The 14,596-nt window shown below is 50.8% G+C and overlaps 3 protein-coding genes across 3 annotated transcripts; 1 reads left to right on the forward strand and 2 right to left on the reverse strand.

Moving 5' to 3' along the window:
* Positions 1-541: 541 nt before the first annotated feature.
* K444DRAFT_615873 (hexose transporter) lies at positions 542-2,394 on the reverse strand. Its single transcript, XM_024880813.1, has 3 exons — positions 2,226-2,394; positions 1,921-2,177; positions 542-1,874 (listed from the first exon to the last, which is right to left on the reverse strand). The coding sequence occupies exons 1-3, from the start codon at positions 2,382-2,384 to the stop codon at positions 680-682; spliced, it is 1,611 nt and encodes a 536-aa protein (XP_024734322.1). The 5' UTR covers positions 2,385-2,394; the 3' UTR covers positions 542-679.
* Positions 2,395-5,501: 3,107 nt separating this feature from the next.
* On the forward strand, positions 5,502-7,574 carry K444DRAFT_535155 (aldolase; the record flags this gene model as incomplete). The annotated part of the gene is made up of 2 exons (XM_024875266.1): positions 5,502-7,340; positions 7,380-7,574. The coding sequence occupies 2 exons, from the start codon at positions 5,502-5,504 to the stop codon at positions 7,572-7,574; spliced, it is 2,034 nt and encodes a 677-aa protein (XP_024734323.1).
* Positions 7,575-8,888: 1,314 nt separating this feature from the next.
* K444DRAFT_53748 (uncharacterized protein) lies at positions 8,889-9,313 on the reverse strand (the record flags this gene model as incomplete). Its single annotated transcript, XM_024875467.1, has 2 exons — positions 8,889-9,075; positions 9,135-9,313. Coding segments are annotated over 2 exons (255 nt in total), but the record flags the coding sequence as incomplete, so codon positions are not given.
* Between the last annotated feature and the right edge of the window lie 5,283 nt (positions 9,314-14,596).

Below are 14,596 nucleotides of genomic sequence, written 5' to 3' on the forward strand. Positions count from 1 at the left end.
CAAGGACAGGATATCGGAAACAGGCACAAAACGAAGCTAAGCCGGAATTACTTGGGCGGAATAATACTAAAGGTCGAGGCACCCTCCCTACTTTGTTCTATAGCTTAGTATTTTCCAATACATGAGATTCTTTGAACTTTGAGCCTTCGACTATTGCATTGATCCCGCCGTCACAGAAGGTTTACGAAGACCGTTTACTCTGGTGGTGGCTCTTAGCCAGCTCAAAAGGGACTTTCTCACTGGGTCTAATACCCTGCTTACCCGCACCTATACTCAAAACATACGCACTAGCAAATTAAACGGGGGGGGGGGGGGGGGGGGATACAGTAATAGAGGCCAACCTCTCCTCCTTTGCATGGACCAATAAAATTTGGAGCCGAGAATTGCCTGCGGGGGACGCAGGAACTGAAGCAAGTGCAGGGAACAGGGTTGCAAATCGATAAGCCGCAACCCACGACAACACAGTGAGGAATTACCTGCGAGTAACCCTGACTTGTATTAGACCCTGACTGTCAAATCGGCACTGGAACGCACAACATTGCAGGGCAGACGGCGCTACGGAGATCGCGGCATAAGGTAACGGGAATAGTTTTACAAGCCATAGCACATTACCTGACCATCTCAAACTCCAATTGCAAATCCATCTCACATTACACACGGACAGCCCCAAGTTTCCTCCTCATAGACGGCCATTGCCCCCCAAGGAAGTAACAGGGTGATTCGACCCGGAATAGTCAGCATTCTCGAACTCCCCCTCACCCTGCATAACACCCCCCACGCCCGCCTCCTCCTTCTTCCTGATTCCCAATCCCTTCGCCTCAATATCCATCTTATCCGTACCCACAGCCCCAATGCCCTTCCTCGTCTCCTCGTCAAACTCAAACTTCGCACTGCCAATCGGCTTCACATGCAAAAGATACATCTGATCGACCTCCTCCAGCGTCTTCCCACTACTCTCAATCAAGAAAAAGAACACCACGACAAACGCCGCCAAATTGCATCCTGCAAAGACGTATCCATATGCGTATTGGATGTCTCCAGTGATGAAAGGAGTGAAGAACGCAAGCATGAAGTTCCAGAACCAGTTAGCTGAAGTAGCGCACGCCATTCCCACGGCGCGGTAACGGTAAGGGAACATCTCGCCAATGCAAGCCCAGACCAGCGGGCCCCACGTCGTTGCAAAGCCGACGATGAAGAGGCACGCGAAGACGATCATGACAGTGCCGGCTGTTTTCGCGGTCGAGGAGCCAATCTCTGCGTCTTTGAATATGAACTGCCCAACGGAAGCGAAGACGATGAAGCACATAAACTGCCACAGGGCCGCGATATACAGTGACTCTCGTCTCCGGAAGTGCCTTGCCATCCAGACGCCGAAGAAGGTTGCTCCGACGTTCACGCTGCCCAGGATCATGGCTGTGACGTACGAGTTGTCGATGCCAACGCCTTGGAAGATCGAGGTCCCGTAGTAAAAGAAGTAGTTTGCCCCTGTGAGTTGTTGGAGCATTTGCAGCGCCATGGCGAGCGCTACGCGGTAGAACATGCGGGGCCCAGTGATGGCTTCGTACCAGGGGTGATTGCCGGCTGTGAGGCGCATTACTTGCTCGATTTCTGCGAATTCGCTGTTGAGCATGGGGTGTGTTTCGGGGAGACCGTAGAACTTGGACATGGTGGTGCGAGCGCGGGAGGGGTTGTTGTGGTTGAAGTCGTGGCGGGGTGATTCTGGTAGGAAGATGATTCCGACACCGAGGATGAGGGCCCAGATCCATCCTACGCCCATGGGGATACGGTAGGAGCCTGTGTCGTTGCGAGATTCGGTTCCGTAGTTGATGCAGTCTGCTGTGAAGATACCAATGGTGATGAAGAGCTGGTAGCATCTGAAAAATATTAGGTCGGAAACGATAGTGGGATGAGAGAACTTACGCGACAACAGCTCCTCGGACGTTGACCGGGGACGTTTCGGACATGTAGAGAGGTACCAGGACGGAGAGAGCACCGACACCAAGACCTGCTGTCCATCTTCCCATAACAATGCCAACCCAGTCTCCAGTTCCTACTGCAACTTGTGCGACAACACCAATTGAGAAGATCCCACACCACGCTGGGATGCACCATTTTCGACCATATTTGTTTGCCAATGGACCTGCAATCAAGCAACCAATCAAGGTTCCAATCGATAGCTACAGAGATTAGCGATATGGCATGCGAAAGAGAATTCCTGAACCCACCAAGCCGACTATCAACCCTGAGCGGACGTTGGTGAAGTAGTAACCGTACTGGTGTTCATTGGTGACAGGAGTACGTTCACCGAATCTTTCCAAGAACACTCTCATCTCCAAGAATCCAGAGATCTGTCCAGTGTCGTAACCAAAGATGAACCCTCCCATTGCGGTCAAGATAGTCATGACGACTGTACGAAGTGTGATGCCGACTGAGAATTTCCCTTCGGGTTGGCCATTACCTTTCTCTGGCTGGTCCAGGCTCCTGTGCTTCTCCGAGGCGACGGGGTCTTGAGGAGCTGCGGGAATGTCCATAGAAGTCGCAGCAGAGGGGACTGCGGTGCTGGAGGAGCTGCCTGCTCCATGGCGGTTGCCGCCGACTTGGAGTGTCGACATGACTGTAGTGAAGGGTAATACACGGGTAAAGAAGGAGAGATGGAACGCGGTGAAGCGGGCGACGTGAGAGATTATATGCTAGCAACTTACTAAAATAGCGAGGAAGACAAATGCCAACTTACTCGTGCAGAGTCCTCCTGGGCACGCAGATATGCGGTACCTGATGGGTGTTTACCTAGCGTAGATGGATGATGACGATGTTGTTCCTCAGGCTTGCTAAGACATCGGGGCTGACACTTTCGAGGCCGCTTTTCCTGATAAAGCAACAGCCAAGGACTCAGCCCAAGGCCCGTGGTGGAGATTTCGGAGTCCCCAAGCCTCGCAGCCTCGGCGGTAGATATTACAGATGTTGGTGTCGAGGTGGGATGTTGTTTGAAAGATGACGTTGCTGCCGAATTCCTCGTAGAAAAATATCGACGGCCCCACTCGGCCAAGCCCTGCAGGTATCCGTCTGAGCCGCATACACGTGAAATCTACCCCGATTTTTCTCCCAAGCGGCGAATGGCGGTCTTTGTCTTTGCCTCAGATCCCGGTGCAGGTCTGATCTCGTCCCGATGAGATTTCGAGAAGTTTGGCAACGGTCCTTTCTCGGTGCCATTCTGGAGACCTTGAAGACCTTTAAGACCACGAGTCTTGAGTTCTCCAAAAGGTTAATCAGGTGGCTGATCACGACTCGCTGACTCCCGGGAGTGGCGTGCCAGTCCCGGCGATGCGGCTAAGCGTTCGAGAGGCATTCCGAGAGCCGTGATGACGAGGGGTGGATTCCAAAAAGCCAGCAGTGCGAGAGGAAGCAATTCTGAACAGATCACGAGATGTGAAGAGGGGCCGTGACGTCAATAAAGCTTAGTCGAAGTCAAAGGATGTAATCCAGGCTTTGGGTAAATATCCTCAGGTTCCCGAGTCCCAAATCCCACAGGTTTCGGCGAAACGGCGATGATTGGGAGTTGTCGTCTGGAGATACTATCTCAACCAATCAACGTCTCTGATATTCCCTCCGTAGCACATGGCACCTGCATTGAGTGCCTTAAAGAATGGCAGCTGTCATCGATTCCGACTAGGAGATACAGACCTGGGGAAGATACGGGGCTGAGACAGGGACTAACATCTCAAACGGTCTAAACCGTCGTTGCGGCCAAGTCATGACGGCATACTGAGCACAACTTGTGCGGCTGATTGGGGGAATTAGAACAACAGAAATTCTAGAACACTTCTGACTTTTGAGCTCCTGGGAGCACATACAGGAAGCGCGTACCATCCGGACGATATCTGCCCAGTCTCAAACCTTGTGAACTCTCAACGCGGTCGCGTCTGGAGGAAAGAGGAGCCGGATCTAAAGGAATATAGAGAGCAGAACATTGCTGGCCCCCGCTGTCCCATGGGAATATTTGTCGTGAGGGAGGGGATGCAGTCACTCGACGTCTCTTCTACTTTCGTCTCTGCGGAGATGAAACAATCAGAGACATTTGGCCGTCTTGATCACCAGTCTCAGAGTTCACAGCCTCACTGGAGGATTGGAAACGAAACATCAGATCATCCTCGAAAGATAAATTCTCCGCCAGAGAGAGTCCTGCGCGTCCCAATACGGAGAGGGGCGCAACCCCCTGCGGGCACGGGTTTTGAATTTGAAGAGAGGCAGAAATTCCACGGCCACGGCTTTCCCCATGGAGAATTAATAGAGTTGTCGTGCAGTGTCCGGATCAGCACTTAAAGCTGCGTTCTACACAGGCTAAGCTCGCCCAGACAGGATAAATCCTCCGCAGAACTTTGGAGTTCTCAATCCATCTTGGCAAGCCCTGTTGTGAGAATGAGGAGTCGTTATTGCTCAAGCACCAGACTGCTACAGCACTCATTGGCGGCTCAGTGCCCCCTGCTCCTGCGTGCTCCTGCGTCTCAATACTGTATGGGAATAATCTGAGCAATGACAAGTTTGACGACTTGAGGAGCACAGCGAGGGCGTCCGTGGCAACAGTTGTATCCCATTGGTGGAAGTTTTGACCCCTTTGACCCCTTGGCCGATCGCTCTCCCCACACTTCGGGTGGTCCCCCCCCAGCTTCTGGACCTCGACCTCCAGATGCTTGGCCACCCAGATCACTCCAACCCCTCCACCCCCATCCCAGTCCAGCCCCCGTACTCTGTACCTCGCGCCGCCTCGCCCAGCAGCAGCACGGCTCTGTCGGTGGAACAATCTGCACCGAGCTGCTCTCCGCGCTGCTGCAATTTTTCCATGCGGCCCGCCAATTGCTGCAGGTGATCCTGGGGTCGACATTGGCTGGGAAAATGCACCACAATTCCTGTAGCCGCGTTCGGTACAATCGCTCCCTCCATTGATCGATCTTCCTCAGTCCTTGCGCCCTGAGTCCAACTTCATACCTCCTGTACCATCCAAACGAAAAACTTCCGGCGGAATTTCAATGTGCCTCTGCTCGGCAACGTTGCCATCACGCTGCAGCGACCCGGGCTTACCAAGAACAGATACCACAGCTTCGAAGACGCTGCCTGCCAGATCCTCCTGCTCCAGCGAATGTCTGCCACCAGATCTGGACTGCGGGACCACGGGCTGCCATGTAGTACAGCTGTCTCAAGTATCCAACCGATTCGACCCTGAGCTTCGTTTCTTATCTTAAGCACCAATATCAGCCTCGTTATAGCTGTTGACCTGCCCTCGTCACAGAGCTATTGCGCCGCACAGCAGACACCCTCCACTAAAGGACTTCATTATCCATCCGAGAGAGCCGCGGCTGCATGCCATGCGAGAAGGCTGCTGGACACACCTCCCCCCCACCTCTAGCATCATTCTCGAATACACAGCGCCTCCTCAGACCTCCCCGAAAACCCTGAGCAAGTCTAGGGATTTCTCCAACTTGGTGGCAGCAGCCCACCGCGAAGTCATGGCGACCAAGCAGCTGCAAGATGCTCCTACACCAGCAAGGCCGAAAAGCACAAATGGGGTGATCAATGGGACGAAAGCTGGCACGGGTGACACGCGGATAGTGGTCATAATATATGGGCCAGGACAAGAGAAGATTGTCTCGGTTTTTGCAGACGTGCTTGGGAAACCATACCGGCTGGCCCCAAGCTTCCAAGCGGTGGGAGGTGGAGACCATGGAACAGTAATAGGGATAGGGGCCAGCGATGCGAAGGCCGATATTGGAGCGCGGAACAAGATGCTCATGGTTGCGATTAACGCACATTGCGTGAACCTTGGAATGCCCCCAGATCTCGACTTGTCAGTTGCCTCGGACTACGAATTCTTATATACAGAGCAACCATTTTTCCGGAGGGATCTTTCGCGGTTCATTGCATTCACACTGGGGCAGATCAGTCACCATGAAGCATTAATCACGAAACCAAGAACGTATTTTATTTCCACCACATTCCCAGATGTACGGACGGCGTTGTCGAATTTGGATATTCTTTCTGTTGGATCAGATGCGGTGGAAATACGGGTGGATCTGCTGAAGGAACCATTGCCGGATGGGACGTTCAGTTCTGTGCCGAGTATGAGCTATGTTGGAGAACAAGTCATGCTTTTAAGGCAAAGAACCGAGCTCCCCATCATTTTCACTACGAGATGTACTCGCGAGAATGGCCGATTTCCAATGGACAACCCGGAACTGTACTACCAATACCTGTATCGAGCAATACAGTGGGGATGTGAGTACGTCGATGTGGAAATATGGTTACCAGAAGACATTCGACGACGGCTCTATGAGCAAAGAGGAAACAGTCGCATCATATCGGCCTTCCACGATTTCTCCGGTACCTTCAAGTGGCCATCCCCTGAAGCCCAGTCCATCTTCCAAGAGTCTAGGAAATACGGCGACATTGTCAAAATGATAACCATCATAAACTCGATGTCGGAGAACTACGAGCTCGAGTACTTCCGTTCACAAATCAAAGCCAACAATCCCGATGGGCCTCCTTTATCAGCAGTCAACATGGGCCAACTTGGTCAGTTTTCACGAGCAGTGAACACAGTCTTCAGTCCCATCACTCACCCACTTCTCCCCATCGTCGCAGCGCCTGGCCAAATGAGCGCAGCAGAGATCAACGGCGCCCTCAGCACCATGGGCCAACTCCCCAAGAAAAACATCTACGCTATCGGCTCCTTCCGATCCACGCCCCAAGCAACCTTCTTCGAAAAATGCTTCAACGAGCTCGGCCTCCCCCACAACTTCGCCACCGTGGACCGTGGCGTGAAAGGCTCCGTTGAAGCCTTCTGCTTACAACCCAACTTCGGCGGCGCTTACATCAACCCCCCTTTACCTGCATCCCAGCCCAACATCCCGCAGCTCAGCCTCTCCGACGCAGCCCGCACAATTGGCGCTATCGACACAATCGTCGTCCGAGGTGAAGGGGCCTTCTCCTTCATCGGCGACAACGCAACATGGAAAGGCATCCGCGCCACCCTGACTCGCGACTTCGCGCCCTCAGCGTACAAGGACCGCGCGGCTATCATCCTCTCCAGCAACGGTGAAGACGCCGCCTCTGTCATCTTCGCACTCCGCTCCCTCAATATTGGGAAGATCTACACCGTAGGCTTCAAAGCCCAAGGTCCTCTTGCTTCAGGAGTCGAGCCATTCACTTCCATCGAGTCCGTGCAAAGAGTCGACCAACCATTCGCTATCATCTCCGCTCTTCCTCCCGATAAGTCCCACCTAGTGCAACCTCTCTTGCGGCACTTCAGCAACGGGAAGCACACCTCCAGCTCTCACCTTCCTGGGTTAGTCAGTAATGGAAACGGGAACGGGAATGGCTTCGCGAAGGGCAAAGTCTTCCTCGATCTTGCGAATGGACCAAGGAAGGGCGATCCGCTGGCTGTGGCGGAGCAGAGCGGCTGGACGGCGTATGGGGTCGCGGACACGAGTGCGTTCACAACGGTTGAGACGCTGAGGTTACTCGTCGGACAGAATGTGCCGTATAGTTTTGTGAGGTTGGCTAGTGGGAGGGGTTTGTATTAGCTCATTCATCACCTTTCCCTCCTCACTTACCCTCCTCGTCATTACTCTGCTTCATCACCATCTCGGACATTCGGTGGCTTTTTGGTCGATTGATGTAATTGGGGTGGCAAAGGGACGAAGAGACAGCTGCATCAGTTGCGGCGTATGCTGGCGTTTGAATCCTTGTTTTTATGAGCGGCAATGGGGACGCGGATGTAGATGGACACGTTCAGTTGTGGAGGAAGGCGGTGCATGGATGGATTAGATGTGTTGTGAGTCTTTACGTACGCACACTAATGTGAGATTGTTTGTTCAATGAAGATATTTACCTCTCCCTGTTCCTTTTCCAGATTCACCGCAGGCCTTTGGGCGCGAGTGACGGAATTGCTTTGGAGTGTACAAAAGGTTTTAGCATGGTATAAAGTTACGGAGAGGGATGTCTCTGTACCTAGCCACCTGATAGAAAAAACCCCTCTATTTCAGGTGCTTTGCAGTCTGGGGTACGTCCCGCTAGTCTGCCTTGCAAGCCGGAAGAATCAATGCCTTCCTCGTCGACTCTCCGAATACTGGAAGCGAGGCAGCCTACCTTGAAGCAGCCCCAGATGCTTTCGCGCAAGAGAGACTTATTGAGCAGGGCTTTAGCACAGCTCCACATGTGAGAGTTACGGCAGCGAAACCCAACGATGAACCCTGAATTGTCGGAGTCAGCAATTTCTGAGGCAGGGAATGAAAGGGAAGCCAACGAGATTTGAGGATTCTAACACATAAGTCATGCTCTAAAACCATACTATTTAAAATTGGTATTGGCGAGAAGAGAAAGGGGTTGCGTACTAACGGGCATACTATTTCACAATGCAAGCGGAAAAGTCCATCTGCAGCCTCACTTTGTCCACTCTTTGTATCGAGGACAGTCGATAGATATGGATGTGTCGCTTCGGAAAATTCAACGATGGCCGTGTACGCTGGTAAGAAAACATCGTATTCGACTTCTGATGTAAAGAAAATAGCGGCCAGTTGAGATGTGAAGTAGAGGATGCAAACGCAGAGCCCACGAAACTCCGCTCCCTTCTTCCAGTCTTCCCCTTTTCAACTGCTGACTCGGGAAATTTCGAAGTATCCGGCGCTCGTCTCGCGCTGCTGCCTCCGTCTTCACTCAGGCAGAAAGAAAGGGGATGCAGGAAGGCAAAGTGCTCATGCAGCTTCTGAATATCCAAACCATTCTTGACAACAAGCTTGGTGTATGAGGCGAGTCCAGAGGCTCGTCTCGAGAGGCCCTGATATTTTGGGGGCCGTTTCGTGCATGCAGAGTGTAAAGATCGAGACTTGTGGACTGAGGTGAAGCGTCGTGTTGATGGGATGTACCGGGATGAAAGGAAGGTAATGGTCGAGGCCCTTGGGTATTAGATTTCGATGGACTGAAGCAAAAGATGGGGAGTCAGTTGGGTATCAATCGCAAGTCGTCCCAAATTTGATGCAACGCTCGCATTGAGGTCTTGACTCGTCGCATTTTACCCTTCTGATTCTAGATCAGAATATTCAGCCAGGGCTTCTCTGCTGGTCCGTATGGTAAGAACAACTCACTTGCAGGTTCTGCAGCCGCTTCTCGACTTGGGCCTGCTAGCTCTCTTAAGCTTCTTTTTCATATTTAAAGTGTTCGCGTCTATGGTATCGGGCGGAAGGGAAGATTGACTGCCACCTCCAGAAGCTAACTGTGGCTTGTGCGTGTCCTTCTCTGATAAAGAAAGCTGGAGGTTATTGCAAGTATGGCGCAAAGAGCACAAATGAAAGAACAAGAAAGAAAGAGAAGCATCTCGCGATCGAGGACAAATAAAGATCCCCATGGATTGATGCAGGGCAAGCATTACTTACCTAAAGTACCAACTTACGCCGTCCTCGCGCATGAAATAAATCTCAAAGCAACAGGGTTAGTCAATGTTCGTCCGGGGGTTCACATCTGAGTGATTTTAATACGAGTACAACATCGTAGATGAATCTGATTTGCTGAGTTGTACCCCGTACTGTAGCGGATCCTGGGTGCCAAGAGAGGCGAGGTCTGCTTTACAGCTTACAAGTTACTGCGGCTGAGCGCTTCTCGTAGGTTATTAATAGAGATCGTAGGGATCCCTATAACATAGGCTAAAAGCACCATAATTACATTTGAGATTTTCCTCAGAGGCCAAGAAGAAGAAAAGCAGCGGTTTTGACTTAATAGAGAAGAGAAACATCACCCGTCACGTGATGGATATTGAAACGAAGACTTATTGAGAGCCTACCTTAGGTTTCGCACGTAGCTTAGCTAAGCTACGGGCTTTTGCCACGCTGAAGCTACAACTGAGCGACCCCTGAAAGCGCACTGTAAGCTTCAGCTCTATAGGGTAGTAAGGCCGTACAAGTTTACGTCCAAGCATCACGTGGTAGCCGCCTTGTAAAGCAATATAAAAAGGGCATCTGGACTCCCACCTACCAGGGGCCGCATTAGCAAGTGCAAATGCAAAGAGTAAAAGCCAGATTTTCCCACTTTAAGAGATTATATTGTGACCTAAGAGGTCCCCTCCCAGTAACTTTTAAAAGGGGGCTTAGTTTGAAGAGCAAAGTGTTTATTCTTGGAGGAGGGCCCCCAAAGCCCCCTTAAGGAAAGGAGGAAGTAGAAGAAGGCAAGAGGAGTCTTTAATCTTGGGGGGGGGGGACCCCCCAAACCCCCCCTTAAGACTCCGGCAGCTAGTCAAATATTTCTCCAGGTCATGTGACAGTGACATTTTCTGACACGTGATTTTTTTTGCCACACCAGCCCACCGCGCGTAACTAAAACCCAGCTTCCGACAAGTCTAAATCAGGCTTTTAATTAACCTTACAAATCTTCAGCATCACTCACAAGATTCACCGCGTGGCCCGCCTTTGTGACAATCAATGGATCTTCAGTAGCTTTGAAAACTGGAAGTCGTCGAGGTAATAAACAATTCCGCGTTAGAGCCCCAATGAAGAAACTTCACACGTTCGGATGATCACTGGCTGAATATTGACAACGGATGAGAGGTAGTGGTTCCCTTGACAACGAGCCGAAGATTGACAACAGACAACTCGTAACTGTGAATCGTCTGATCACCAGGGATACATTGAGTGGCAAGACTAAGAAATACAAAGACAGGAATCTGATTGTCCTTGTGGCAGAGGAGCAATCATTTGGGGGGCAATTGATTTCTGTCACTCCGCGTACACCGGGTGCTGTCGTCGATGTTGTAATCGATAATCAGTTCGTACTAAGCCTTGGGATTATAAATAGGAAGAATATGGTGGGGGTTGGTGAGGGAGTAGTCACATAACTTTCGAAAGAGAGTGAAGCCATGGCCAGCTGGACCTCGTACATACTCTGGTTTAGCTATGGATATAAAAGGAAACATGACGGTGAGAGCAAGAGTCAGAGTCCATTGCTCCAGCAAACACCGGTACAGGTCGCTCCTCTGATGGTGAAGAGTCCATTGCAACTCCTTTTGATTCCGATGGCCATGAATGACACCTCAATCCAGCGAGACTCGGGAGTAGAGGGGGGCCTAGGAAAGTTCATTTGAACCTCTGCCACCACTTGAGCAGCCCTTCCAACTAGCTCGTTGACAGCAAATGAGCCTTTGACAACAGGGAAGCAGATCGCTTATACACAACTGTAGAAGCCAGCACGAGACTTTCAGATGTTCGTTTGGATCTATGGTTTCAGGCTTCAGACCTCAATCCCAATAGGGACAAACGGCATTGACCGTCTACCATGCTCACTGGTAACTTCTTCGTGGACACCATATCGCTTTTGTCTCTGCTTTTGGTGAAAGAAGAAACTCTATATACCCGGTTTGAAGATAGCTTGGTGAAGTCTGGGCTGATAACTGCTTCATATTGGTGTCTGGGTAATATCTTTCTGGACCAGGGTGGGTCAGCAGAAAAAGCCGAAAGGGCAAAACGAGCCACGCATTTGCAGTAGCGTACCTGAGAATCCGAACGAACCGCAATGCTAAGGTGGATCGTTCATCTTTTGTTTGGCCTCCACTCGACTTGAACTGGATCCTCGAAGTAGACAGAAGTTGAGAAATTCATGTATAGGCCCCTGTGCATGAGAGGACAAACACGGAGAAGATGTTCTTGACGAAAGGTTATGTTGATAAGCAGTTGCAAACACGTGCCAATTTTGACAAGAGCGTACTAGATTTCAGTTGACCAAGAAAGAATCCTAAAGCTTGGGCAGATCACTCAATTCAAGAATTCATCGCTTGTCATACACAGATCTGATGAGATGACTGACAATGAAGAAGAGGTGACATCAAGAATGTAATCCATCTTGCTCTAGTGTATGACCGCAGTCATGGAGAACGTGGCTCCAGATGGGGAGGTGAGACCTCGAGCGATTCTGGATCGAAATGTGAAAACGAAGAAGCTGCATAGAAGATGAGGGTTTCCCGCATCCTCTTTAAATATGTTCTCGCCATGGCGCTTCGACGATCAACAAAATCCACTTCGAGGATTATTATATAGACGGAGAAGCAGTAACAACGAGAACTTCATGACCTGGTCCTAGAATTGGTGGGAAAGCGAAGCGTGATCAGGCACGTAATCCACGACCTAAAGGCAGCTACAGGCTGTGTTCCATGGAAGGGAAGGACAAACGGCGTTGACGCTAGCTGGAAAGAGGTGATGGGGCTCGAGCAGCTCACTTGAATCTCAAGTTCAGTATCACTCTCTTATAATATACTTCCGGGGAAATACTGGACAGCAAAGAAAATCTTGACAGCAAAAACTTCCTCGATTATTGGCGAATCTCAGGTTTCAGTTCCAGGCTTCTGTTCTCAACGGAACATGTATTGTCCTGCTCGCCCAGCGGTCAAGTAGTGTTGCGGGTGCTATCGATCAACGCCAGTCCCCCTTGGCCTGGAGGGACGGCGGCTCTGACTCCGACTTTGTTGTGTGTTCTCCGGTCATGATCATTGGCTAGCTTCATGTCCCCCAACCCGATGCCGAAGAGAAAGACTGATTTGCTGATAAACCACCGCTGGTGTTCTCCTCTCCTGGTCGGCAAACCGTTCCTGCTGGGGTGGGAGGCCGGAAACTGTCTGGCAGGGAGGATGTTCTCGAAGGCCAAGGGTGTAGTGTGAGGAAATGGGTTCCTGAAGGTGAGGGCAGGTATTTCTGGTGAACTGTTTTGAAGTCATCGCTTTGAACAAATTGTTGCGATAGGAGCTGACCTAGCGGGCTGCAGAAAATCCGAAAGAGGGTGATACGTAGGCGGCTAAACATACCTGATAACAATTCTTCACATCACGTTGAAGAGACTTGGGGGTAAATTACTTCGCTTGAAGATATCGCGATTAGACTTGAATATGACATATCGTGCCCGGCAAAGAGAACAGATTTGTAATCCGAAGAAAAGGGCAGGTGACTGTCCTGATCTTGGAGGGATAAACGGTCCAAAGGAGCGGGGACATGCAGAAAGTGCTCTGATGCTTCTTTGCATTCGAGCCCAACGCGAGAGCATTAAGAATGTAAGATAAGCCCAGGAGAAGAAGTACTCCCCATCATTAGGTCCTTCGTCTGAACTTCTCAACACGGTGCACCCATGCCATTGCAAATCGAAATAGAAATGAAACTGTGCCTCCCCGATCTCTCTATACAAACCCGAAACACTCTTACGCATTCCCAACACTCTTAATCTCGGCCACACTCACTTCCAAAACTCGCAAGAAAACTTTGATTTCTGAATCCGGGGAAGCACTCCCTCCATTTCTTTTCCCTTCAGGCGAGTACGATTCGGCAATTCAGGGAGCTTCACCGAAAAAGGTCCCCCCCCCCCCTTCTCCTCGCTTCGGACGTATTCCCTTTCCGGGTACACGAGCGGAAGGGCCCTTCCAACCGCGCCAACAGCATCGCCAGAACCACACCTCATGAGATGTGATCTACGCGGGTAGATCGATCGTGCTTGCCAGCTTTTGATTTTAAAAGTGTACTAGAAAGTAGGTTTCTTCCGGGCTGCACGTTCCAAACCAGAGACGGGGGGTCTCTATCCGAGGAGGTTCATGGATAGGGAGGTCAGGGACGAAGGTTGGTGAGGGTTTTAACGAGGGTGACCTTGCACCAATTCGACGAACCCTGCGGGGCGGACGCAAAAAGACGGTGGGACTGCGGGGAAGCTGGTGACTGCAGTGGTGCCGTTTCAGAGGGCACCAAATTTCAGCACTTAGATTCCCTTGTCGAGTCTCCGGTGGGCGCTCGTGTAACCGAGTAGTCAGAACTGTCAGAGTACCTTTCGTAGCTAGCTGAATTTATATTGCACGGCCTGAATAAGGTTTAAGATTATATTGCCATCTGACAGTTGACTGGTATCCTAATTTTGGGGTCGCTCGGTTCGCTATTAGGGATCATCGTGGCTTGAAAGTGGTTCGAGAAGAAGTGTCTTTTGTGGGGACGGAGAATCGCTTGGGAGTCTGCAGCGCAGCTGGTAAACCCGTGTGCTCCATCGGGTGAGATGACAGGGGTTCAAAGTAACCATTTTCAAAGTAGCCAGATGAGATTTTCGTCAGGCATCAACTTCCCGTCTATATAGAGATAAGTAACCCAAATACTGTTTTCTAACTGTATTAAAACCATTTCTAACGTGTTCCCAAGCGAGGGGCTCCCACCGCCCCCCGGACCCCTGGCGAACCCTAACTAACCCGCACTTTAACCCCCTAACCCTAATCCCCTAGCCCCCTAACTAATGCGTTTCTAAACTGTATATGAACTATTATAAAAGCGTTATAGAACTAGTTCTATCTTGAGGTTGATAAGTCGATTTTCTTTAAGTCAAAAATCAGGCAGAAAGAACCCGGTGGGTCCTCATTCGCACCCCTGTAACTCACCCGGTGGAGCACACAGGTTACAAGTAACCTACTGTAGTGCGCTGCTGGGGAAGTTCTCAGCGGTTTCTAGAAGCCGAGGTGGGGGGTTCTCTCTCCGAATTAACCTCAGTGCGGTCGAGCCGCCAAGCAAGCTTACTGGTACGCGCCACTTTTCTGAATCGAATGAACTGT

The sequence above is a fragment of the Hyaloscypha bicolor genome, assembly GCF_002865645.1.
Source record: "Hyaloscypha bicolor E unplaced genomic scaffold K444scaffold_117, whole genome shotgun sequence".
Taxonomy (NCBI): Eukaryota; Fungi; Ascomycota; class Leotiomycetes; order Helotiales; family Hyaloscyphaceae; genus Hyaloscypha; species Hyaloscypha bicolor.